Source organism: Triturus cristatus, chromosome 1_1, assembly GCF_964204655.1.
Source record: "Triturus cristatus chromosome 1_1, aTriCri1.1, whole genome shotgun sequence".
Lineage (NCBI taxonomy): Eukaryota > Metazoa > Chordata > Amphibia > Caudata > Salamandridae > Triturus > Triturus cristatus.
This window is the reverse complement of record NC_140579.1, coordinates 119,569,376-119,596,628: the sequence shown is the minus strand read 5'-3', so window position 1 is coordinate 119,596,628 and position 27,253 is coordinate 119,569,376. Positions and strand designations below refer to the sequence as shown.

The window sequence follows — 27,253 nt, the reverse complement described above, 5'->3', positions numbered from 1 at the left end:
TGGTCAACTGGATAAAAAAACATAAAGATAACAAATAATTTAAAAGCGCTTTGTCGCTATTTGAAAACTCAGAAAATATGTCCTCATTTTAGTTTTTTAGAGCACTGAACATAATTTTGATGCAAATAAGACCCTCTCATATATGTAATTTCTAAAGGAAATGCTCTAGGTATTACAGTTTTGATTACATCAAGATGACGTCAGGCGTTCCACACTTTTGTAATAAATATACAATGTTAGCAATCTAGTTGTTCATTAGAATACTGTTGAGAGGCAGAGGCCAGGGGCAAGGACTCTGAAAATTGAAGGCAGGTAGGAGGGTGCAGAGGCAACAATTTGACCACACTGGGTAGGCAGGAAGGGCAGTGGCAGCACAACAGACTATGGAGGGCAGTGGAAAGGGGGGCAGGGGCAACCAACCAACAATACAGGACTTGCAAGAGAGGCTGTGGCAATGTAATAGACCATTGTGGGCAGAAGGAAGAGGCAATGGTAGTACAACCATACATGCCAACAGACCCGATTCAGCCAGTAAACGTCCAATGTTTTTAAGCTCAAATGGGCTTTATTTGATCTGTCTCCTGTCTACAATCTCCTCTTTTTCAATGTAACTCAAAGGGGAAAATCAATGCCCCAGTTTTTTTTCAAAATCTCCCTTTTAGCAAGTTCAAAATGTTCGCAAGTATGGTACATTGGATCATGGAAGGCAGGAGGAATTGGGGTAGGGACATGGACTCGGATAACAGAGGACAGGAGGGACATGGAGAGGTGCACCAAACTGACCCTACAGGGCAGGCATCAGGATTTGCAGCAGCACAATACACCACACAGGGCATGCGGAACGGGAGTGCAGCACAACAATCCATAGAACGCAATAGGGAGGGGACAGGACCATGCACATGGACAACAGAGAACAGAGGGAAAGAGGCAATGGTAGCTAGCTGACCATAATGGACAGACAGGAGAGAAAGCTGCATCATAACAGACCATAAAGGGCAGGAGGGACGGATCAGGGGCATTACAATGGAACAGACAAGCCAGGTGGGAGGGAATAGGGGTCTGCACATGGAAACAGAGGGCTGGGGGCAAGGGGGCAGGGCAGGAGCAGCAAGATGACCATGGAGGTCAGGCAGGATGGGCAGTAGAAACAAGACACACCATGGAGGGCAACAGTGAGTCTATGATGGCATACACACAGACCATGGAGGGAAGGTGGGAGGGGGTCAGGGGCAGCTAGCTGTCCACACAGGGAAGGTGGGAGGGGTTGTGGCAGCACAGAAGACCATGCATGGCAAGTGGGAGGGTTAGTGGCAGCACAATGGCTATGATGGGCAAGAAGGAGGGTGCAGGGGTATGCACAAAGGACCGTGGAGGATAGAAGGGACGTTTAAATCAATGAGGACATTGTTCCATGTTGGCGGTGAAACAAAAATCGCGATCACCTGCTCAACACAAGAAAAAAGAGAAGAAAGAGTGTAGAGGGGGGAGGGAGGTAGAAGGGAGGTGAAAAGAGGCAGAGAGAAATTTCCCCAGTCTCAAGGATCTAGTCCCGAAGGGGAGGACTCAATGTCGCCTCTTGTTAGCCCTCACACACCCCGAAGGATGTCTTGCTTCATCATTGGGCTTGTTGTTGCTCCTCGTCGGGCCGGCGCTGCAATGCCCGACGGTCCCCCGAAGAGTCTCTCTGTCGGAGGTCTTTTAAAGAGAAAAGCCGTAAGGTGAGTGGGGGTATGTGGGCCAAAAAAAATGTTAGATCCGAGAGGTAAGTGGTTGCGTGCGTGCGGGGTGTGTGAATAAAAATGCCTAGGGGTGTCCAAAAAGTATTGTTTTAATATTGTAGGGCCCCTGGCACAATAAAAAGACCAAGAGGTCACGGGGTCACTAATAAGCGCGAGGTGCTAGTGTGACTTATAAAAAGGTCGACATGTTTCACGCCTAGTATGCCCAAGAGGGTCAGTGGCGTTTCATCAGGACCAAACTAGAGTGAGAGGTTGTGCACGGTGAAGGGAGGGTCAGGACCTGGGCACAGACAAGAGAGTTCAGGGGAAGGGGCCTCACAACAGACCGCATGGGGCAGGCAGGAGGAGCAGTTGCAGCACAACAGACCAGGGAGGGCAGAAAGGTGTGGCAGTAAAATGGACCATGGAGGACAGGAGGAAGGGGATAGGGGCATGGCATGTGGTCAGGCAGGGTGGAGGTGGCAGGGACAGGTTACAGTCATCTGACAATGCAAGGCAGGTGGGAGGGGAGTGGCAGCTCAACAGAACACTCAGAGTAGATAGGAGTGGCAGGTCAATGGATGGAGCAGGGGCATGCACAAAGACATCGGAGGGCAGGGGGAAGGAGAATAGGGACAGCAAGCTAAGCACAGAGGCTAAGCAGGAGGTCAATGATGGGGCATAGTATTGGGCAATGGAGGGCAGGAGGAGTGGACTGGTACATCATGCTAAAGGGAGGGCAGTGGCAGCACATCAGACCATGAATGTCAGGAGGGAGGAGGCTAGTCCATGGATTGAGACAACAGAGGATAGGGAGGAGGTGGATGGGGCAGCAAGCTAACTGATCAGAGAAGGTGGGTATTAGGAACTTTATTGTTTTTAAAATGTGTGTCTGTGCGAACTACTTAAAATATGAACAAGTATGCAGCATAATCTCACTTTTATTCAGGAAGAAGAGGACGTTTGTGACTGTGACTCCGAGCTCACTTGGCAGAAACACCCCCTGACCCTCCACCCCTGATCGCAAAATGTAATGCCCGTGAAAAGGGTAGGTGAACGCAGTGTGATATAGAACATAGTCCTGAGAGCACGATTGAAAATGAAAACTAGATATAGTGTATGATAAAAACTATGCACTAAAAAGTGTGATATAAGATGAGCCGGGGCGTGAAATATAATATGCAATACATTGTGCGCAATGACAGATTCATTGGAGAGCGCGAGATAGCACAGGCACTAGCGCGTGCTATGTGATATGCGCCTTGGAGTGTAATATGCACAGGACAGTGTTATGTAACCTAACTAGTCTCTAAAGTTGTAATATAAAATATGTGCTGGGGAGTGTAACGTTGCATATGCACTGTGACAAAGATATGGATCCCAGATTATATACATTATACATGTACATTATACATGTGTATTAAATGTGCCCGTCAATAGCTACCCATGTTTGTATAAATAAACGTCAAGGGTGTCTACTTGGAGAGTACCCACCGGCGGGGGCGCCGGGATTAGGCACGGTAGGGCGTCAGACACGTCAGAGCTTCACTAGCGGTGTAAATACATTCCACGTTGATTCATTGTATGCATAGTTGCCTTTTAATGAAAACACGCAAATCGTCATGGTGATAGGTACATACGGTTTGTCCAGCATGTCCTAGGTGTTTCTGGTACCATCAACAAATGATTTATAATGTAACTAAAGTCTTAAAACCTTCTATTAACTGCAATGCTTTTTAATGAGGTGCTATCATGTATATTGGTCCCAAGATGGCTGCCAACACTTCTTGGATGAAGTGCTGACAGCCAATCAGATCTCACGATGAGATGTGTGGTTAGGCTCCGCCCAGATATATATGTGATTTTACTTTTGGTTTTCTCAGGAACTACTGAACGGATTTACACAATTTAAGCAAAAGGCACGAGTCTGAACTGAGGACTACCTCTTTGCCAAATTTGGTGTAATTCCGTTCAGCACTTCGGGCTGGAGCTGCGTCAACAGGTCCTATGGGAAAATGCATGGGGAAAACGCGTTTTGGGACCCCCCTTTTTTCTCGGCCCCCGCTTGACGAATCACCGTGCAATTTTCAGGATAGGAGCGGACCGGAGCTGGCCAAAACGTTGGAAAATTTCGCGAAGATTCATCAATCGACGCCAACGTTATTCCAAATAGAATGTTGCAGATCTCCTATTGAAAATAGGTCCTAACTCTAACTACCTACTGGCAACTGCCAGTAGGTAATTTATATATATATATATATATATATATATATATATATATATATATATATATATATATATATATATATATATATATATATATATATATATATATATATATATATATATATATATATATATTACCTACTGGCGGTCGCCAGTAGGTAGTTATAGTTAGGACCACGTTTCCATAGGAAAACCTCAACATTCTATTTTGAATAACTTTGGCGCCGGTCGACGAATCCTCGCGAATTTCTCAAAATAGGTGGGGCGCTACGCTCCGCTCCTACCCTGAAAGTCTCGGGGGGATCCGTCAAGCGGGGGCTGAGATAAAAGGGGGGTCCCAAAACGCGTTTTTCCCATGCATTTTTCCATAGGACCTTTAGAACGAGCTACAGCCCGAACGGCTGAACAGAATTACTCAAAATTTGGCAGAGAGGTAGTCCCTAGGTCAAGGAAGTGCCTTTTGTAGGTTTGGTGTAAATCTGTTCAGTAGATTCTGAGAAAATAGCCTTTAAATCAATATATATATCTGAGCCCGCTTACGGTACGCTTACCGTACGCTTACGGTAAGCGTACGGTGGCGTGCGCGAGCGCGATTCTGATTGGCTCTTAGATCTTAGTAAACATTCGAATCGGCCGAAACCAGGAAGCGGCGGCCGCCATTTTGTGTATTTCACTCTGAAAAAAAGAGTGAAAACAAGGAAAGGGGGCAATGAGGAGAGTTACAGACCCCCTTACATTTGTGAGGGGGTCAAAGAAGGACTGTAAAGTACAAAGAAAACATTTATTGATTTTAAAAAAAATCACGGGGTACGCGTACGGTAAGCTTACGGTAAGCGTACGGTAGAAAAAAAAAAAAAAAAAATGAAAATCAGATTTAAGTGTTTAGATATTAGGGGGCTCTAAAAAGAGCCGTTGTGTTTATGAAATGATTTTTTAGTGGTACCTACAAGTAAGTACCGATGCAGAGTCTAAGGTTCAAGAGGAAGACTCTGTTCCCTTCATCATTGAAGTGCACACCATCTCCTCTATAAATGTCTTGCATGTCATAACGCAAGTTGTTGTGGTAAATGGCACCCATACCATAGTCACGGAGGAAAGCAGAAACAGATTTGTTGACGTGCTTTCTTGCTTTGTCATCGCACCGCGTGCCCACCGTGCGTGCACGGCACTAACTGCGTAAAGTGGGCACGCGGTGCGCGAAGCGCACCGCGTGCTCACTGTGCGCGCACGGTGCGCGAAGCGCACCGTGCGCGCACGGAACGAACTGCGTTAAGTGGGCGCGCACGCCACGAATGGCGTAAAGTAACTTAGCATTTAAAAAACCGTACAAATTCACTGAAAAAACCATAGGTTTCACACACGTTATAGTTAGGAATTAGCATTTAAAAAACCTTGCAAATTCACTGAAAAAACCATAGGTTTCACACATGTTATAGTTAGCGGAAATTTTACTGATAAAAAACCAATGAAATTCCCCCGTTATAGTTAGTGCAGGCAACTATAACTCACGCGACCGCAATCTTCTGCTGATGACATATGTGTCTTTATGAAAAAACAATATTTGTAATATATGTATAGCTAAAAATGTATGGAAGAAGACATGGGCAAATAAGTGTCTAAATACAGTATTAGCATCAGCAGAGGATTGCGGTCGCGTGAGTTATAGTTGCCTGCACTAACTATAACGGGGGAATTTCATTGGTTTTTTATCAGTAAAATTTCCGCTAACTATAACATGTGTGAAACCTATGGTTTTTTCAGTGAATATATATATATATATATATATATATATCAAGGGCCCAATCCAGCAAGAAAATATCAATCACAGTGAGAAACTTCCACAATAATGGATCGAATGTATACAGATAAAATTGACCAAATGGTGTCACAAGGCCTCTAACAAAGGTCATAACATGTGAACATCAATACATGTTATGTATTTAAACATATAATCTAAAGTTGCGCTCAGTGGCGAAGAATGATATAAGAGCCTGATGGTAACTAAAAGTAAGACATCATTAATAGAGATATGGCACAGCAAATAAGAACTAGTGCAGAAAGATGACTGGGCAACAAAGTAAGATCTGCATTTCAGTGTCAAAAAGAAAATAGGAAACTAGGTGAGCGAAAGATGAGACAAAGAAAGAAAGTAAATGATAAAACTTCAGTGGGGAAGGAGAGGAATAGGAAAATGGGAAAAGGAGAAAAGGAGAAAAGGGAAAAAAGGCCATGGGGAAATAGTCATTATGGCAAGATTGTGTACTCCCTATCTGTGCAGTAGAAACATATGTTAAGAGAGGGGCCAGCCACTATGCCTTGGACATAAGGCTATCATGTGTGAGCCCTAGTGACTATGAAGAAACAGTAGGACTGGGTAAAATGACTAGCTTTTATGTGGACGTCTAAGGTAATTAACCCTTGATCACCATGTATGAAAGGAGACATTATTGAGCTCTTTCCAATCTAACAAAATAACTTTTACTGTCACTGTCAAAAGTAAGTCCAATACTGCCATATCATCATCAGATAAGTCAAGGGAGGGATTCAATACATATGGATCCAGCATGATAAGAGGAACAATTAGAGGAAAAGAAATCTTAAACACGCTGGTAAGTCGATCATGAACCTTCTTTCAATGGGTAGAGAGAAGTTTACAAGTCAGGAACACATTTCTGTGGTTTTTCTGTTCTTGAAGGTTGTGAATTGTGTGGTTTCTCTCTTTTATGTGTAGTACTGTATTCATGTACATATTTTTTGAATTGTTATATTACAGTCCTGAAGAAGTTCACATGTTGTGAACGAAACGTGTTGGCTTTTTTCTGTAACTTCTGGAGATTATTCCCTTTTTTAGACAAGCAAAATAAAAAAGATGTGGAATATGTCAAGTCTTGAACTGGACTACTTTACATGAACATTGGCTATTTGGTACACCACCATTTGTGTGTTTTAAGTCAGGAACACATGTTAATGGGTACCAATAGCTTTGTTACCGAACTAACAAAGATCTGAGTCAATTTGCTTTAGGTGAAACATTTTGTACAGTGTCCGATATAGGAAATGTGCTGTATAAAAACGTGTCTGACACTGGGAAGGAATCTGTTTATTACTGAGAATATTGTTATAGATAAGTGTCCAATTAAAGTCCAGAATGGGGGAGACTTAGCAAGTGAAGATACATAGCCCAACGACTTTGGATGGGTGAAGACGGTTGAACTGTTGCACTATGTAGAACTTTATATGCTACGTGACCACCTCTACTTCTCTGTTGAATAAAAGGGAGGCGACTTGATGGAGATAAGAAAGATTTGCTTTGTTTTTTAAAAAGCTATAGAAGTCCATGTTTGATAGAGAGTATTTCTCCTGAAGGGGAGCAAAGAATAAAGGAATACCATCCTCTAACAGGTTTAACACCAGATTGACACCTTTGGTGGCCCAAACTGGACCCACTTCGGCTGAGACCACTGTTGATGTTTTTGGGTTAGTCCACAAAGAGATGGGCGAATATTTCGATATACTATGAGGTGATAATTTGTCCATCTTCTTTTTAATTATTTTTGCTTGTTTCTTTCTAGAATGGTTTTATTGGTGTAATATTGTGAATAGAAGTGTATTTTATAGCTAAGGGATTTTTTTCTGGAATTATTTTTTATGACTTCTCAGTTGTGTATAGAAGATTGTTGATTCTTTGTGGAATTTTGGTTTAATCTAGAACAGTAATACCTGGCATGAGTTGTATTTTTCTCGGGTAGATCTTTGGTGTTGACTGATTCTGTAATGGTTATTGTTGTTTAAATGTAATTTTTTTAATTGTAGAATTTAAATGGAGTGGCGCTTTAGGACCACGGTAGATGGAATTCTGCACATGTTTTGCATGGTTTGTGTGGCTTTTGTGAATGATGTGAGGGTTTGCAATTCTGAAAAAGTCATCATTTTGCTTCATTTTGTGGGACTGGCTTCCTCTTTCCTATGACTTCATGTCCCACTGAGTCATAGCATTCCAGAGTTTCAGTAGATTTTTTTACTCATTCATCACATCCCAAAGCTTCTATTTTGGTGCTGTCAATTTCAATAATTGACTTTTCAGAAAATCAGTGACTGAACTCTGTGCCAGCACTGAGAGCCACTCCCATAAATTTAGAGACAATGAGGGTGTTTCTGGGATGCCTGCCTGGTGTGTGTACATACATATAAATACATATATAAAGGTGAACAAAACACATCATTTACTTGTGGACACTTTTCTGAAGCTGCTGGACCTGCTATTTGTGGAGTGTGGTTTTTTAGGCATCCAACGAAGGGATTTCAGGAGTTATGACCCGGGGAGGACAAGGATCAAAAGTCCCCGTAGCGGGCATCATTCTGCTGCTGGTTCTACGTCTTCACATGGCAGGTAAGAAGCTTAACTGATTAATGCGCCTTGCAACTACAATAATGCATTACATGCCAGCAACTACTTTGAATCCCGCAAATTACACGTAGCCTTTCATCCTTTTCAGGTTGATAAAATGAGTGCCATTGAGCTAGTTATAGTAAGACTGGTTATTTAAATTCTTTGGGAGTTTGCTGATGGTAGCCTAATCGAAGAGTTCAGTTACTAGTATCTTTACTTATGTAACACACCATTGTTAGTCCAAATGATGGGTCAGGATAAGGATCTGTCTAAGGTCCAAGTAGGGTCCAGGTATGTGTAGAGTAGCATGAGAATTCATTGTTACCTTGAGGTCACCCCAGTATACATTGTCACCTTGAGGTCACTGTAGGATACATATTGTCAGCTTGAGGTCACTGTTGGGTACATATTGTCACTTTGAGGTCACTGTAGGGTACATATTGTTGCCTTGATGTCATCTCAGAGTATTCATTGTCACCTTAAGGTCACCTTAGAGTATTTATTGTCACCTTGGGATCACTGCAGTGTACTCATTGTCATCTAAAGGTCACTGTAGAGTTTTCATTGTTACTTTGAGGTCACAACAGAGCATTCATTGTCGCCTCAAGGTAATTGCACAGTTTTGATTGTCACCCTGAGGTCAACACAGGATTCATTGTCAGCTTGAGGTCACTGCAGAGTTTTCATTGTCACCTTGAGGTCACCGTAGAGCATTTATTGTCACTTTGACGTCACTGCAGAGTAGTCATTGTCGCCTCGGGGTCACCGTAAAGCATTTATTGTCACTTTGAGGTCACTGCAGAGTATTCATTGTCACCTTGGGGTCACAGTAGAACATTTATTGCCACTGCAGGATATTCATTGTTGCCTTGGGGTCACCATAGAGTATTTATTTTCACTTTGAGGTCACTGCAGCATAGTCATTGTTGCCTCGGGTTCACCGTAGAGTATTTATTTTCACTTTGAGGTCACTGCAGAGTATTCATTGTCGCCTCGGGGTCACCGTAGAGTATTAATTGTCACTTTGAGGTCACTGCAGTGTATTCATTGTTGCCTTGGGGTCACCGTAGAACATTTATTGTCACTGCAGGATATTCATTGTCACCTCAGGGTCACCATAGAGTACTCATTGTCACTTTGAGATCACACAGAGTATTCATTGTCTCCTCGGGGTCACCGTCGAGCAGTTATTGTCACTTTGAGGTCACTGCAGAGTATTCATTGTCGCCTCAGGGTCACCGTAGATATTTATTGTCACTTTGAGGTCACCTCAGAGTATTCATTGTCTCCGCGGGGTTAGTGTAGAGTATTTATTGTCACTTTGAGTTCACTGCAGAGTATTCATTGTCGTCTCAAGGTCACCATAGAGCATTTTGTGCCACTTTGAGGCTATTGCAGAGTTTTTATTGTCAGTTTGAGGCCATTGCAGAGTATTAAATGTCAGCTTGAGGTCACTGCAGAGTTTTCATTGTCAGCTTGAAGTCACCACAGAGTTTTTATTGTCACTTTGAGGTCCCCGCAGAGTAGTCATTGTCGCCTCGAGGTCTCCGCAGAGTTTTCATTGTCAGCTTGGGGTTAACACAGGATTCATTGTCACTTTGGGGTCACCGCAGAGTATTGATTGGCACTTTGAGATCACACAGAGTATTCATTGTCGCCTCGGGGTCACCGTAGAGCATTTATTGTCACTTTGAGGTCACTGCAGAGTATTCATTGTCGCCTCGGGGTCACCGTAGAGCATTTATTGTCACCTTGAGGTCACTGCAGAGTATTCATTGTCGCCTCGGGGTCACCGTAGAGCATTTATTGTCACCTTGAGGTCACTGCAGAGTATTTATTGTCGCCTCGGGGTCACCGTTGAGCATTTATTGTCAATTTGAGGTCACTGCAGAGTATTTATTGTCGCCTCAGGGTCACCGTAGAGTATTTATTGTCACTTTGAGGTCACTGCAGAGTATTCATTGTCGCCTTGGGGTCACCGTAGAACATTGATTGTCACTGTAGGATATTCATTGTCGCCTCGGGGTCACCATAGAGTATTTATTGTCACTTTGAGATCACTGCAGCATAGTCATTGTCACCTCGGGGTCACTGTAGTGTATTTATTGTCACTTTGAGGTCACTGAAGAGTATTCATTGTCACTTTAGATCACACAGAGTATTCATTGTCACCTCGGGGTCACAGTAGAGTATTTATTGTCACTTTGAGGTCACTGCAGAGTATTCATTGTTGCCTCGGTGTCACCTTAGAGCAGTAATTGTCACTTTAAGGTCACTGCAGAGTATTCATTGTCGCCTCAGGGTCACCGTAGATATTTATTGTCACTTTGAGGTCTCTGCAGAGTATTCATTGTCGCCTCGTGGTCACCGTGGAGCAAATATTGTCACTTTGAGGTCACTGCAGAGTATTCATTTTCGCCTCGGGGTCACCGTAGAGCATTTATTGTTACTTTGAGGTCACTGCAGAGTATTCATTGTTGCCTCAGGGTCACCATAGAGCATTTATTGTCACTTTTGAGGTCACTGCAGAGTATTCATTGTCGCCTCGTGGTCACCGTAGAACATTTATTGTCATTGCAGGATAATAATTGTCGCCTCGGGGTCACCATAGAATATTTATTGTCACTTTGAGGTCACTGCAGCGTAGTCATTGTCGCCTCGGGGTCACCGTAGAGTATTTATTGTCACTTTGAGGTCACTACAGAGTATTCATTGTCACTTTGAGATCACACAGAGTATTCATTGTTGCCTCGGGGTCACCATAGAGTATTTACTGTCACTTCGAGATCACTGCAGTGTATTCATTGTTGCCTTGGGGACACCGTAGAGCAGTTATTGTCACTTTGAGGTCACTGCAGAGTATTCATTGTCAGCTTGAAGTCACCACAGAGTTTTCATTGTCACTTTGAGGTCCCCGCCGAGTAGTCATTGTCGCCTCGAGGTCTCCGCAGAGTTTTCATTGTCTGCTTGGGGTTAACACAGGATTCATTGTCACTTTGGGGTCACCGTAGAGTACTGATTGTTACTTTGAGACCACCGCAGAGTTTTCACCGTCACCTTCAGTTCATTGCAGAACTGTTGCCATTGTAGTTGTGTCAAACTGTGAGTGTTAGTTTGAGGAGCCTGGAAGAGATTGAATATGGAATGAGTGCCTCACCCTGGTGTTACAACAGAACCACCACCCAGCAGGGGGTGTTACAGGCAGAGTCTGAGTTGTACTCCAGCACGGGTAGTATACCGCAGGGGCCGGCTCAGCCCAAATGGGGCCGACTGTCATGATAGATGGTCGCCCCTCTGGGCCAGTAGGGCAGTTACCAAAGAGTTGAAGGGACAGTCGAGAGCCCCAAAGATTGTCCGCCAAGTGGAGTAATGGAAGGTTCAACTTCGGTTGTCCTTATTCGTCCTACAGCTCCACAGAGAGAGCCAAGAGGCGAGTAAGTTAGGGCCTTTGAGTACTAATGTTGTAGTTTGTAGTGTGTGAGTGAGTCTTATGCCCTTTGGTGGGGGTGGTAAGTGGAGATGTTTATGAATTGTGTCCTTCTTCTCCAGAGGTGGCCTGAGTGCCCACCGGCATGGACCACCCGACAGGACCTGCCCACTTAAGGCGCTGCTGCTAACACGCCGGTGCCGCCACAGTCTCCAGGGACCCCGTGGTCAGCATCACATGGTCAACTGATGCAGGGTATCTAGCTGTGCTGCAGCACCGCTAAACCTGGGACTGTGGAACTGTGGGTCACTGCACCTGTTTGGACTCAAGCTGAGTAGGTGCAATGAGCCCAGAGCAGCACGCCCCCAGGTTTCAAGGCGCTGCAGCACAACCAGTCTGCCAGTCGCTTCGCCACTCTAGGGCCACTCCACCGCCGTGCGCAGGGCCAATGATCCTCCCCACGGACCTGACCATGGGGTCTCTGTGGTGGGATCGAACAGACAGTCAGGTCACCTCTCCGCTGTACTCACTCCTTCGACTTCCAATCAGAGTTCAGGGCCCACTGCGCTGTACTCACTCCTTCAACTTCCAATCAGAATTCAGGGCCCACTGCGCTGTACTCACTCCTTCGACTTCCAATCAGAGTTCAGGGCCCCCTGCGCTGTACTCACTCCTTTGACTTACAATCTGAGTTCAGGGCCCCCTGCGCTGTACTCACTCCTTCGACTTCCAATCAGAGTTCAGGGCGCTCTGCGCTGTACTCACTCCTTCGACTTCCAATCAGAGTTCAGGGCCCACTGCGCTGTACTCACTCCTTCGACTTCCAATCAGAATTCAGGGCCCACTGCGCTGTACTCACTCCTTCGACTTCCAATCAGAGTTCAGGGCCCCCTGCGCTGTACTCACTCCTTTGACTTGCAATCTGATTTCAGGGCCCCCTGCGCTGTACTCACTCCTTCGACTTCCAATCAGAGTTCAGGGCGCTCTGCGCTGTACTCACTCCTTCGACTTCCAATCAGAGTTCAGGGCCCACTACGCTGTTTTCACTCCTCTGGACCTCAAGCAGAGTTCAGGGCCCCCTGCGCTGAACTCACTCCTCTGGACCTCAAACAGAGATCAGGGCCCCCTGCGCTGTACTCACTCCTTCGAATTCCAATCAGAGTTCAGGGCCCCCTGCGCTGTACTCACTCCTTCGACTTCCAATCAGAGTTCAGGGCGCTCTGCGCTGTACTCACTCCTTCGACTTCCGATCTGAGTTCAGGGCCCCCTGCGCTGTACTCACTCCTTCGACTTCCAATCAGAGTTCAGGGCGCTCTGCGCTGTACTCACTCCTTCGACTTCCGATCTGAGTTCAGGGCCCACTGCGCTGTATTCACTCCTCTGGACCTCAAGCAGAGTTCAGGGTCCCCTGCGCTGAACTCACTCCTCTGGACCTCAAACAGAGTTCAGGGCCCCCTGCGCTGAACTCACTCCTCTGGACCTCAAACAGAGTTCAGGGCCCCTCTGCACTGTACTCACTCCTTCGAATTCCAATCAGAGTTCAGGGCCCCCTGCGCTGTACTCACCTCTTCGGCTTCCAATCAGAGTTCAGGGCCCCCTGCGCTGTACTCACTCCTTCGACTTCCGATCTGAGTTCAGGGCCCCCTGCGCTGTACTCACTCCTTCGACTTCCAATCAGAGTTCAGGGCCCCCTGCGCTGTACTCACTCCTTCGACTTCCAATCAGAGTTCAGGGTCCCCTGCGCTGTACTAACTCCTTCGACTTCCAATCAGAGTTCAGGGCCCCCTGCGCTGTACTCACTCCTTCGACTTCCAATCAGAGTTCAGGGCCCCCTGCGCTGTACTCACTCCTTCGACTTCCAATCAGAGAGTTCAGGCCCCCCTGCGCTGTACTCACTCCTTCGACTTCCAATCAGAGATGAGGTCACCCTGCGGTGAACTCACTCCTCTGGACCTCAAACAGGGATCAGGTCACCTTGCGCTGAACTCACTCTTCCGTATTGATTCCAATTACACTGAAAGTTAATTTGGATACATTGTATTTCGCACACAAAACCACAACATGACCGAGCGAACACAGCTGATAGAAAGCACGGTTTTATGTTTTCCAGCTACAAAAGGCACTCCCAATTTTGTTCTAAACTAAACAAGCAGTGGCTGAAACAATAGGTCTGGCCTTGTGTTAGGGGATTTATTTGTCAGTAGCTATGACAGTTTGTCTGTGTTGCCCACAGTTGGTTTAGAAATACAATCTCACAATGATGCGACACCTTGCGCTCCACAATGGAGCTGGGACCCGCCCCTGTCCTGGGCACACCATGAGCAGAGTTAAGTCGCTCTCTCAAAGAAGAGATTTATAGCAACTCAACAGAAGATGAAGGTTGTGTTGTGAGTGGTGAACTTAAAAAGCATATATGACAAAATATTGCACAAGGGGCAATATTTTTATTGTCTCTTTCCAGAAGAATCTCCACTTAGTGAAGAAAAAAAGCTGTGGACCCAGCAATCGGTGTGCATGGTTTAGCCTGTCATAGCAGCAGTGTGCATGGTTTAGCCTTTCATAACAGCGGTGCGCATGGTTTAGCCTCTCATAGCAGCGGCGTGCATGGTTTAGCCTGTCATAGCAGCGGTGCGCATGGTTTAGCCTGTCATAGCAGTGGTGTGCATGGCTTAGCCTGTCATAGCAGCGGTGTGCATGGTTTAGCCTGTCAGCAGCTGGGTGCATGGTTTAGCCTGTCATAGCAGCGGGGTGCATGGTTTAGCCTGTCATAGCAGCGGGGTGCATGGTTTAGCCTGTCATAGCAGCGGGGTGCATGGTTTAGCCTGTCAGCAGCGGGGTGCATGGTTTTACCTGTCATAGCAGCGGTGCGCATGGATTAGTCTGTCATAGCAGAGGTGCTCATGGTTTAGGCTGTCAGCAGAGGTGCTCATGGTTTAGCCTGTAATAGCAGCGGTGTGCATGGTTTAGCCTGTCAGCAGCTGGGTGCATGGTTTAGCCTGTCATAGCAGCGGGGTGCATGGTTTAGCCGGTCATAGCAGCGGGGTGCATGGTTTAGCCTGTCATAGCAGCGGGGTGCATGGTTTAGCCTGTCAGCAGCGGGGTGCATGGTTTAGCCTGTCAGCAGCGGGGTGCAAGGTTTAACCTGTCATAGCAGCGGTGCGCATGGATTAGTCTGTCATAGCAGAGGTGCTCATGGTTTAGCCTGTCAGCAGCGGTGCTCATGGTTTAGCCTGTAATAGCAGCGGTGCGCATGGTTTAGCCTGTCATAGCAGCGGTGCACATGGTTTAGCGTGTCAGTAGCGGGGTGCATGGTTTAGCCTGTCATAGCAGCGATGTGCATGGTTTAGCCTGTCAGCAGCAGAGTGCATGGTTTTGCCTGTCATAGCAGCGGTGCGCATGGTTTAGCCTGTGAGCAGCGATGTGCATGGTTTAGCCTGTCATAGCAGTGGTGTGCATGGGTTAGCCTGTCATAGCAGCGGTGCGCATGGTTTAGCCTCTCATAGCAGCGGCGTGCATGGTTTAGCCTGTCATAGCAGCGGTGCGCATGGTTTAGCCTGTCATAGCAGTGGTGTGCATGGCTTAGCCTGTCATAGCAGCGGTGTGCATGGTTTAGCCTGTCAGCAGCTGGGTGCATGGTTTAGACTGTCATAGCAGCAGGGTGCATGGTTTAGCCTGTCATAGCAGCGGGGTGCATGGTTTAGCCTGTCATAGCAGCGGGGTGCATGGTTTTACCTGTCATAGCAGCGGTGCGCATGGATTAGTCTGTCATAGCAGAGGTGCTCATGGTTTAGGCTGTCAGCAGCGGTGCTCATGGTTTAGCCTGTAATAGCAGCGGTGTGCATGGTTTAGTCTGTCAGCAGCTGGGTGCATGGTTTAGCCTGTCATAGCAGCGGGGTGCATGGTTTAGCCGGTCATAGCAGCGGGGTGCATGGTGTAGCCGGTCATAGCAGCGGGGTGCATGGTTTAGCCTGTCAGCAGCGGGGTGCATGGTTTAACCTGTCATAGCAGCGGTGCGCATGGATTAGTCTGTCATAGCAGAGGTGCTCATGGTTTAGCCTGTCAGCAGCGGTGCTCATGGTTTAGCCTGTAATAGCAGCGGTGCGCATGGTTTAGCCTGTCATAGCAGCGGTGCACATGGTTTAGCGTGTCAGTAACGGGGTGCATGGTTTAGCCTGTCATAGCAGCGATGTGCATGGTTTAGCCTGTCAGCAGCAGCGTGCATGGTTTAGCCTGTCATAGCAGCGGTGCGCATAGTTTAGCCTGTGAGCAGCGATGTGCATGGTTTAGCCTGTCATAGCAGTGGTGTGCATGGATTAGCCTGTCATCACAGCAGTGTGCTTGGTTTAGCCTGTCAAAGCAGCGGTGTGCATGGTTTAGTGTGTCATAGCAGCGGTGTGCATGGTTTAGCCTGTCAAAGCAGCGGTGTGCATGGTTTAGTGTGTGATAGCAGCGGTATTAATGGTTTAGCCTGTCATAGCAGCAGTGTGCATGGTTTAGCATGTCATAGCAGCGGCGTGCATGGTTTAGCCTGTCATTGCAGTGGTGTGCATGGTTTAGCCTGTCATAGCAGCGGCGTGCATGGTTTAGCCTATCACAGCAGCAGTGTGCATGGTTTACCGTGTCATAGCAGCGGTGTGCATGGTTTAGCCTGTCATAGCAGCGGCGTGCATGGTTTAGCCTGTCATAGCAGCGGCGTGCATGGTTTAGCATGTCATAGCAGCGGCGTGCATGGTTTAGCCTGTCATAGCAGCAGCGTGCATGGTTTAGCCTGTCATAGCAGCGGTGTGCATGGTTTAGCATGTCATAGCAGCGGTGTGCATGGTTTAGCCTGTCATAGCAGCGGTGTGCATGGTGTAGCCTGTCATAGCAGCGGTGTGCATGGTTTAGCCTGTCAAAGCAGCGGTGTGCATGGTTTAGTGTGTGATAGCAGCGGTATTAATGGTTTAGCCTGTCATAGCAGCGGTGTGCATGGTTTAGCCTGTCATAGCAGCACGCTTATGCACGTCCTGAACGATAAACCTGGAATATCTATTAAAATATCACCATGTCAGTAATATAAGCATTGGATCTGCACTCTAAGGAAAGAGACACATGATCAGAATCTAATGGGGACACGAATGAGGCAATGTGACCATCCACTGGATGCCCAGGCCTTAACTGAGACCCTTTCCAAGCAATGCAAAGTATAAAAAGCACATGAAAACCATGGGTTGAAGGACACTGATCCGAAGCCCACCCTCTTTGTGTCCCAGCCCTTATTGCACATTCGTGAGGAACTGATGACATGAGGTTAGCCAGACATAAAAGTGTCTGTAGCTAGACCTAAAACACACATGCCTCTCCTTAACTGACACAACCCCTCCCTATTCATGGTTTGGGCTTAGTAGTTATACTTTGGAAATATTTTTAGTCTTTTTCATAGGAGAGATAGTTTTGCTTGAAGCAAGGGAGGTAAAGTGTGACATACAGTATTGGGATACAATTCAAAGATTAGGTGGAGATGGACACAGTGAGAGGCAGCAGTATGGTTAGACAGGTATATGGACACCTATATAGACAGACAGCTCTGTGGACACCTAGATGGACACCTAGATAGACAGACAGCTCTATGGACACCTATATAGACAGACAGCTCTATGGACACCTAGATGGACACCTAGATAGACAGACAGCTCTATGGACACCTATATAGACAGACAGCTTTATGGACACCTAGAAAGACAGACAGCTCTATGGACACCTGGATAGACAGACAGCTCTATGGACACCTAGAAAGACAGACAGCTCTATGGACACCTGGATAGACAGACAGCTCTATGGACACCTGGATAGACAGACAGCTTTATGGACACCTAGAAAGACAGACAGCTCTATGGACACCTAGAAAGACAGACAGCTCTATGGACACCTGGATAGACAGACAGCTTTATGGACACCTAGATAGACAGACAGCTCTATGGACACCTAGATGGACACACAGATATATGGACACCTAGATAGACAGACAGCTACCTTCATAGGTGAATGACTTGGGTGGAAGGACGAAGACCTAGAGCTGGGCAGCCTTTGCCCACCACAGCATCATTCTTAATCTGGGGTTCATGCTCCTACACAGGGCGACCACAACTGTCTGGAAAATTAAACAATTTTATCAGGTTAATAGAATATATAAGCATAAAAATACAACATCGAAAATGTTAAATCCACTGTAATGAATTTGAAATTTGGGGCTAAATATTTAGTCAGAATCCTGATTTTGATTTTGGGGAACGGAGCAAGCAGTAGTGGCTCGCGCAGATAAGAGTGGTGAGACGGGGCTGGGTGGGGGGTGCTGGAAGTCGACAGATGACGGGATAAGTAATAGGAAATAAATACATAAATAAATAAAATCACTTGGCGATGCGGAAGGTAAGTGGTTTTATTTATTTCATATTACTTATCCCGTCTGTCGACTTCCATCACCCCCCACTGAGCCGCACCGCTCTTACCTGTGTGAGCCGCTACTGAGAGCAAGTACAGCAAACAGAATCCACTAAGGACGATTGGTGGCCTCAGGTGAGGAACTGTCATTCAGCAACAAAAAGAGGCGGAGCAGTGAGACAGAGTCTACAGCCCAGCTTATTGCTTTGCCTTTTAGAAATAAAACAAAATTTTGAATAGCTCCAACCTTTCCAATCCCATTTTTGCATATTTTTATTTGTAAATTGAATACACATTTTCATAAACTGTATTTGTTTGGTTAACATTTTTTTGAGAAATGTTTAGAGGTTCAAGTCATAGAAATTTCTCATCTTGGAGTCGCCGGCTTCCACTAGTAATTCTACGTTGGCCGACAAAAGTCAAAAGGTTAAGAAAAGCTGCTCTAGAGGTAGGCTAGAGAACTGGAGCCATGCCATGGTCTGCCCTCTGGAGGAAGGGTAGAGAACTGCAGCCTTGCCATGGTCTGCCCTATGGAGGAAGGGTAGCGAACTGGAGCCATGCCATGGTCTGCCCTCTGGAGGAAGGGTAGCGAACTGCAACCGTGCCATGGTCTGCCCTATGGAGGAAGGGTAGAGAACTGCAGCCTTGCCATGGTCTGCCCTATGGAGGAAGGGTAGCGAACTGGAGCCATGCCATGGTCTGCCCTCTGGAGGAAGGGTAGCGAACTTCAACCGTGCCATGGTCTGCCCTATGGAGGAAGGGTAGAGAACTGCAGCCTTGCCATGGTCTGCCCTATAGAGGAAGGGTGGAGAACTGCAGCCATGCCATGGTCTGCCCTCTGGAGGAAGGGTAGAGAACTGCATCCGTGCCATGGTCTGCCCTCTGGAGGAAGGCTAGAGAACTGCAGTTGTGCCATGGTCTGTCTTCTGGAGGAAGGCTAGAGAACTGCAGCCGTGCCATGGTCCGCCCTCTGGAGGAAGGGTAGAGAATTGTGGCTGTGCCATGCTCTACCCTCTAGAGGAAGTGTAGAGAACTGGAGCCATGCCATACTAATGCCTCTGAGGGGAGGGCAGAGAGCTGTGCCATGGTCCGCCCTCTGAAGGAAGGATTGAGAATGGCGGCTCTGCCCTCTAGAGGAAGTTTTAAAAACTGGTGCCATGCTATGGCCTCTGAGGGGAGGGTAGAGAGCTGTGCCCTGCCCTCTGGAGGAAGGATCGAGAATTGTGGCTGTGCTATGCTCTGTCCTCTCGAGGTAGAGTTTTGTCTGCAGCACACAAGACCACATGAGTTGGGTCAATGTGGTCAGATGCTGGGTCCCGTGAAGGGAAGTTGAAGCCTCTGGGGGGGAAGGGCTTGACATCTTGTGCCTTGTGCATAGCGCTAAGAAGCAGAGGGAAAAGGGATGCCACACACCCTCACAGAAGGTGTTGTTGGCTTGTTTGGTGTTTTCTGCTTGTTTGTTTGGTGTTGTGGCTTCCAGTGTGACTGCACATCTGGTCTTGATGCACAAGTGTCAGAGGGAAGGCTTTTGGATTCTAATGGCTGCTTTTTATTTCCACAGCTGGACAAGAAAACAATTCGACAACAGCCGCTGCCAGTAAGTAAAGCCTCTCCTGCCCTCTGTGCACTTTAGCTCCTTCCCAGCTCTATTCACCCTTTCTTTCTTTCCTGACACCCCCCAATGACTAGGACTGGACCATCCGTCCCTAGTGACCGAAAGATATCCAATGACTAGGACTGGACCATCCTTCCCCAGTGACCTGAAGATATCCAATGACTAGGACTGGGCCATCCATTCCTAGTGACCTGAAGATATCTAATGACTAGCACAGGACTATCCATCCCTAGTAACCTGAAGATATCTAAAGACTAGGACAGGACTATCCATCCCTAGTAACCTGAAGATATCTAATGACTAAGACAGGACTATCCATCCCTAGTAACCTGAAGATATCTAATGACTAGGACTGGACCATCCATCCCTAGTGACCTGGAGATATGCAATGACTAGGACTGGACCATCCATCCCTAGTAACCTGAAGATATCTAATGAAAAGGACAGGACTATCCATCCCTAGTAACCTGAAGATATCTAATGACTAGGACAGGACTATCCATCCCTAGTAACCTGAAGATATCCAATGACTAGGACATGACTATCCATCCCTAGTAACCTGAAGATATCCAATGACTAGGACTGGACCATCCATCCCTAGTGACCTGGAGATATGCAATGACTAGGACTGGACCATCCATCCCTAGTAACCTGAAGATATCTAATGAAAAGGACAGGAGTATCCATCCCTAGTAACCTGAAGATATCTAATGACTAGGACATGACTATCCATCCCTAGTAACCTGAAGATATCCAATGACTAGGACTGGACTATCCATCCCTAGTAACCTGAAGATATCTAATGACTAGGACTGGACTATCCAGCTCTAGTAACCTGAAGATATCCAATGACTAGGACTGGACCATCCATCCCTAGTAACCTGAAGATATCCAATGACTAGGACTGGATCATCCATCCCTGGTAACCTGAAGATATCCAATGACTAGGATTGGGCCATCCATTCCTAGTAACCTGAAGATATCCAGTGACTAGTACTGGACCATCCATCCCTAGTAACCTGAAGATATCCAATGACTAGGACTGGGCCATCCATCCCTAGTAACCTGAAGATATCCAGTGACTAGGACTGGGCCATCCATCCCTAGTAACCTGAAGATATCCAGTAGCTAGGACTGGACTATCCATCCCTAGTTACCTGAAGATATCCAATGACTAGGGCTGGCCTTCAGTCTTCAGGGCTCTGTGCCACCCTTAGCAGTTGGGAAGGGCTGCTCACTGGATGGATGCTGCACACCCTCCTCCCTGCACGAGTCTAAGCACTACAGACAGTGTCTGGAGAGCTCTCCGTGCTCCCCAACCCCCGGCTGGCTGTATTCTATATACTGCTAGTTACCGCCCCCCCCGAAGGATGCTCTCTTGCCTGCTGTCTCCGCTCTCTTGTGCTCTCTGGCCTCCATCATCTAGATGTGCATTGCACAGGCTGGCTGTGCTCCCTTCTGAAATGTGCTTTGCTGTGTTCTCCCCTGGTTATTCTGCTCCTCTCGTTGGCAGTGCCACCCTCCGCTGACTGTGCTCCACTGGCCGGTGCTACTGCTTTTAGGTATCTGTGCTCCTTCTCGCTGACTGCTCCCTCCCACTGGCTGTGCTCCCCGTCCTCTGGCTGTGTTCCCTTCCCACTGGCTGTTCTCCATCTTACCGGCTGTGCTCCCCTCCTTCTGGCTGTGCTCTCTTTCTGGCTGTGCTACCTCTCCTCTGGCTGTGTTCCCTTCTGCCCAGCTGTTCTCCCATCCCTCTCTGTGTGCTTCCATCCCCACAGGCTGTGCTCCCCTCAATCTGGCTTGCTCCCCTCCCTCTGGCTGTTCTCCCATTCCACTAGCTGTGCTCCTCTCCTTCTGGGTGTGCTCCCCTCCCTCTGCATGTGCTCCCATCTCACTAGCTGTGCTCCCATCTCAGTGGCTGTGCTCCCCTCCCATTCGACTATGCTCTCTTGGGCCACCTGTGCTGCCTTGCACTGGCTGTGCTCCCCTCCCTCTGGCTGCGTTTACCTCCCACTGGCTGTTCTCCCATCTCACTGGCTGTGCTCCCCTCCCTCTGGCTGCGTTCCCCTCCCACCGGCTGTTCTCCCATCTCACTAGCTGTGCTCCTCTCCTTCTGGCTGTGCTCCCCTCCCTCTGCCTGTGCTCCCCTCCCATTTGACTTTGCTCTCTTGGGCCACCTGTGCTGCCTTGCACTGGCCTGCTCCTCTCCCTCTGGCTGTGTTCCCCTCCCACCGGCTGTTCTCCCATCTCACTGGCTGTGCTCCCCTCCTTCTGGCTGTGCTCTTCTCCCTCTGGCTGTGCTCCCCCTCCACTGGCTGTGTTCCCTTCTGCCCAGCTGTTCTCCCATCCCTCTCTGTGTGCTTCCATCCCCACAGGCTTTGCTCCCCTCAATCTGGCTTGCTCCCCTCCCTCTGGCTGTTCTCCCATTCCACTAGCTGTGCTCCTCTCCTTCTGGCTGTGCTCCCCTCCCTCTGCATGTGCTCCCATCTCACTAGCTGTGCTCCCATCTCACTGGCTGTGCTCCCCTCCCATTCGACTATGCTCTCTTGGGCCACCTGTGCTGCCTTGCACTGGCTGTGCTCCCCTCCCTCTGGCTGTGTTTACCTCCCACTGGCTGTTCTCCCATCTCACTGGCTGTGCTCCCCTCCCTCTGGCTGCGTTCCCCTCCCACCGGCTGTTCTCCCATCTCACTAGCTGTGCTCCTCTCCTTCTGGCTGTGCTCCCCTCCCTCTGCCTGTGCTCTCAACTCACTAGCTGTGCTCCCATTTCACTGACTGTGCTCCCCTCCCATTTGACTTTGTTCTCTTGGGCCTCCTGTGCTGCCTTGCACTGGCTTGCTCCTCTCCCTCTGGCTGTGTTCCTCTCCCACCGGCTGTACTCCCATCTCACTGGCTGTGCTCCCCTCCTTCTGGCTGTACTCTTCTCCCTCTGGCTGTGCTCCCCCTCCTCTGGCTGTGTTCCCTTCCCGCTGGCTGCTTTCCCATCCCTCTCTCTGTCCTTCCAACCCCACTGGCTGTGCTCCCCTCCCTCTGCATGTGCTCCCATCTCACTGACTGTGCTCCCACCCCAATTGACTATGCACTATTGGGCCACCTGTGCTGCCTTGCACGGGCTGTGCCACGTCCTCTGGCTATGCTCTCCACCCTCTGGCTGTACTCACCTTCCTCTGGTTATCCTCCTCTCCTGCTGGCTGTGCTCCCCTCTCACTGGCTGTGCTCCCCTCTCTCTGGCTGTTCTCCCCTCTCTCTGGCTGTGCCACCTCCCCCCCTCTGCTGGCAGTCCTTCCTCTGGCCTGCTTCCTTCCTTCTTGCTTTCTCTGCTCCCTTGAGCTGGCGCTCTCCTCTGTGCTGGCTGTGCTCCTTCTAGGTAGCTGTGCTTACTTTTGCTGGCTCCCATCCCCTCCTTTGTAGGTGTGCCATCTCCACTGAATGTGCTTTTTATTTTTTGTTTATCAACAGCAACTGCAGCAGCAACAACAGCAGCAACAACAGCAGCTACCACAGCAGCTACTACTGCAGCGACAACAGCAGCAACAACAGCTGCCACAACAGCAGCCACAACAGCAGCCACAACTGCAGCCACCACAGCAGCAACCACAGCTGCCACAACAGCGGCCACAACAGCTGCCATAACAGTGGCAACCACAGCAGCCACCACAGCAGCTACAACAGCAGCTACCACAGCCGCTACCACAGCCGCTACCACAGCAGCAACAACAGCAGCAACCACAGCAGCAACCACAGCAGCCACAACAGCAGCTACCACAGCCGCTACCACAGCCGCTACCACAGCAGCAACAACAGCAGCAACCACAGCAGCAACCACAGCAGCCACAACAGCTGCTACCACAGCAGCTACTACTGTAGCTACCACTGCAGCCACAACAGCAGCAACTACTGCAGCGACCACAGCTGCCACAACAGCAGCAACAACAGTAGCAACAACAGCAGCTACCACAGCAGCCACAACAGCAGCTACGACAGCAGCAACAACAGCAGCAACCACAGCTGCCACAACAGCAGCAACCACAGCAGCAACAACAGCAGCAACCACAGCTGCCACAACAGCAGCAACAACAGTAGCAACAACAGCAGCTACCACAGCAGCCACAACAGCAGCTACGACAGCAGCAACAACAGCAGCAACCACAGCTGCCACAACAGCAGCAACAACAGTAGCAACAACAGCAGCTACCACAGCAGCCACAACAGCAGCTACCACAGCAGCAACAACAGCAGCTACCACAGCAGCCACAACAGCAGCTACTACTGCAGCGACAACAGCAGCAACCACAGCAGCAACAACAGCAGCAACCACAGCTGCCACAACAGCAGCAACAACAGCAGCTACCACAGCTGCCACAACAGCAGCCACAACAGCAGCCACAACTGCAGCCACCACAGCAGCAACCACAGCTGCCACAACAGCGGCCACAACAGCTGCCACAACAGTGGCAACCACAGCAGCCACCACAGCAGCTACAACAGCAGCTACCACAGCCGCTACCACAGCCGCTACCACAGCAGCAACAACAGCAGCAACCACAGCAGCAACCACAGCAGCCACAACAGCAGCTACCACAGCCGCTACCACAGCCGCTACCACAGCAGCAACAACAGCAGCAACCACAGCAGCAACCACAGCAGCCACAACAGCTGCTACCACAGCAGCTACTACTGTAGCTACCACTGCAGCCACAACAGCAGCAACTACTGCAGCAACCACAGCTGCCACAACAGCAGCAACAACAGTAGCAACAACAGCAGCTACCACAGCAGCCACAACAGCAGCTACGACAGCAGCAACAACAGCAGCAACCACAGCTGCCACAACAGCAGCAACCACAGCAGCAACAACAGCAGCAACCACAGCTGCCACAACAGCAGCAACAACAGTAGCAACAACAGCAGCTACCACAGCAGCCACAACAGCACCTACGACAGCAGCAACAACAGCAGCAACCATAGCTGCCACAACAGCAGCAACAACAGTAGCAACAACAGCAGCTACCACAGCAGCCACAACAGCAGCTACCACAGCAGCAACAACAGCAGCTACCACAGCAGCCACAACAGCAGCTACTACTGCAGTGACAACAGCAGCAACCACAGCAGCAACAACAGCAGCAACCACAGCTGCCACAACAGCAGCAACAACAGCAGCTACCACAGCTGCCACAACAGCAGCAACAACAGCAGCAACAACAGCAGCAACTACAGCTGCCACAACAGCAGCAACAACAGTAGCAACAACAGCAGCTACCACGGCAGCCACAACAGCAGCTACGACAGCAGCAACAACAGCAGCTACCACAGCAGCCACAACAGCAGCTACTACTGCAGCTACCACGGCAGCAACCACAGCAGCAACAACAGCAGCAACCACAGCTGCCACAACTGCAGCTACCACAGCAGCTACCACGGCAGCCACAACAGCAGCAACAACAGCAGCAACAACAGCAGCAACTACAGCTGCCACAACAACAGCAACAACAGTAGCAACAACAGCAGCTACCACGGCAGCCACAACAGCAGCTACGACAGCAGCAACAACAGCAGCTACCACAGCAGCCACAACAGCAGCTACTACTGCAGTGACAACAGCAGCAACCACAGCAGCAACAACAGCAGCAACCACAGCTGCCACAACAGCAGCAACAACAGCAGCTACCACAGCTGCCACAACAGCAGCAACAACAGCAGCAACAACAGCAGCAACTACAGCTGCCACAACAGCAGCAACAACAGTAGCAACAACAGCAGCTACCACGGCAGCCACAACAGCAGCTACGACAGCAGCAACAACAGCAGCTACCACAGCAGCCACAACAGCAGCTACTACTGCAGCTACCACGGCAGCAACCACAGCAGCAACAACAGCAGCAACCACAGCTGCCACAACTGCAGCTACCACAGCAGCTACCACGGCAGCCACAACAGCAGCAACAACAGGAGCCACAACAGCGGCAACAACAGCTGCAACAACAGCAGGCACAACAGCTGCCACAACAGCAGCAACCACAGCAGCCACAACCACAGCTGCCACAACAGCAGCAACTACTGCAGAAACAACTGCAGCCACCACAGTGGCAACAACAGCAGCAGCAACAACAGCAGCAACAACAGCAGCTACGACAGCAGCTACCACAGCAGCCACAACAGCAGCCACAACAGCAGCCACAACAGCAGCCACAACTGCAGCTACCACAGCAGCTACCACGGCAGCCACAACAGCAGCTACCACGGCAGCCACAACAGTGGCAACAACAGCAGCCACAACAGCTGCCACAACAGCAGCAACCACAGCAGCCACAACCACAGCTGCCACAACAGCCACTACTGCAGCAATAACTGCAGCCACCACAGTGGCAACAACAGCAGCAACCACAGCAGCTACCACAGCAGACACAACAGCGGCAACAACAGCATCTACCACGGCAGCCACAACAGCGGCAACAACAGCAGCCACAACAGCAGCAACCACAGCTGCCACAACATCAGCAACAGCAGCAACCACAGAAGCCACAACTGCAGCTACCACAGCAGCCACAACAGCAGCAACTACAGCAGCCACAACCACAGCAACCACAGCTGCAACAACAGCAGCAACAACTGCAGCCACAACAGCAGCCACAACAGATACAACAGCAGCAACAACATCAGCTACCATAGCAATCACCACAGCTGCAACAACAGTTGAAACCACAGCAACAACCACAGCTGCCACAGGAGCCACTACTGGTACCACAACAGGAGCCACTACTGGTACCACAACAGGAGCCGCTACTGGGACCACAACAGGTGCCACTACTGATAATACAACAGGAGCCGCTACCGGTACCACAACAGGTTCTACTACCACCATCGCTGGAGGCGCCACTACCACCACCGCTGCTGGAGGTGCCACTACTACCACAGCTACTGGAGGAGCCACTACTACCACAGCTACTGGAGGAGCCACTACTACCACCGCTGCTGGAGGTGCCACTACTACCACCGCTGCTGGAGGCGCCACTACTACCACCAGTGCTGGAGGCACCACTACTACCACCGCTGCAGGAGGCCCCACTACTACCACCGCTGCTGGAGGTGCCACTACTACCACCACAGGAGGCGCCACTACTACCACCGCTGCTGGAGGTGCCACTACTACCACCGCTGCTGGAGGCGCCACTACTACCACCACTGCTGGAGGCGCCACTACTACCACCACAGGAGGCGCCACTACTACCACCTCTGCTGGAGGCGCCACTACTACCACCGCTGCTGGAGGCTCCACTACTACCACCGCTGCTGGAGGTGCCACTACTACCACCTCTGCTGGAGGCACCACTACTACCACCGCTGCTGGAGGTGCCACTACTACCACCGCTGCTGGAGGCACCACTACTACCACCGCTGCTGGAGGCGTCACTACTACCACAGGAGGCGCCACTACTACCACCGCTGCTGGAGGCG

At 49.2% G+C, this 27,253-nt stretch overlaps 1 protein-coding gene across 1 annotated transcript; it reads left to right on the top strand.

The window, feature by feature from the left end:
• The first annotated feature begins 8,104 nt into the window (after positions 1 to 8,104).
• On the top strand, positions 8,105 to 26,614 carry LOC146869726 (uncharacterized). The gene is made up of 3 exons (XM_085640214.1): positions 8,105 to 8,334; positions 19,743 to 19,778; positions 23,255 to 26,614. Exons 1-3 carry the CDS (start codon positions 8,105 to 8,107, stop codon positions 26,493 to 26,495), a joined length of 3,507 nt encoding a protein of 1,168 aa, XP_085496340.1. The 3' UTR covers positions 26,496 to 26,614.
• The last annotated feature ends 639 nt before the right edge of the window (positions 26,615 to 27,253 follow it).

Bases quoted from the DNA above. Each gene is read 5' to 3' on its own strand.
- LOC146869726 (XM_085640214.1), top strand. From the start codon at position 8,105: ATGCCTGCCTGGTGTGTGTACATACATATAAATACATATATAAAGGTG. The intron at 8,335-19,742 runs GTAAGAAGCTTA...TTATTTCCACAG, and splicing joins TCTACGTCTTCACATGGCAG to CTGGACAAGAAAACAATTCG. The intron at 19,779-23,254 runs GTAAGTAAAGCC...GTTTATCAACAG, and splicing joins TTCGACAACAGCCGCTGCCA to CAACTGCAGCAGCAACAACA.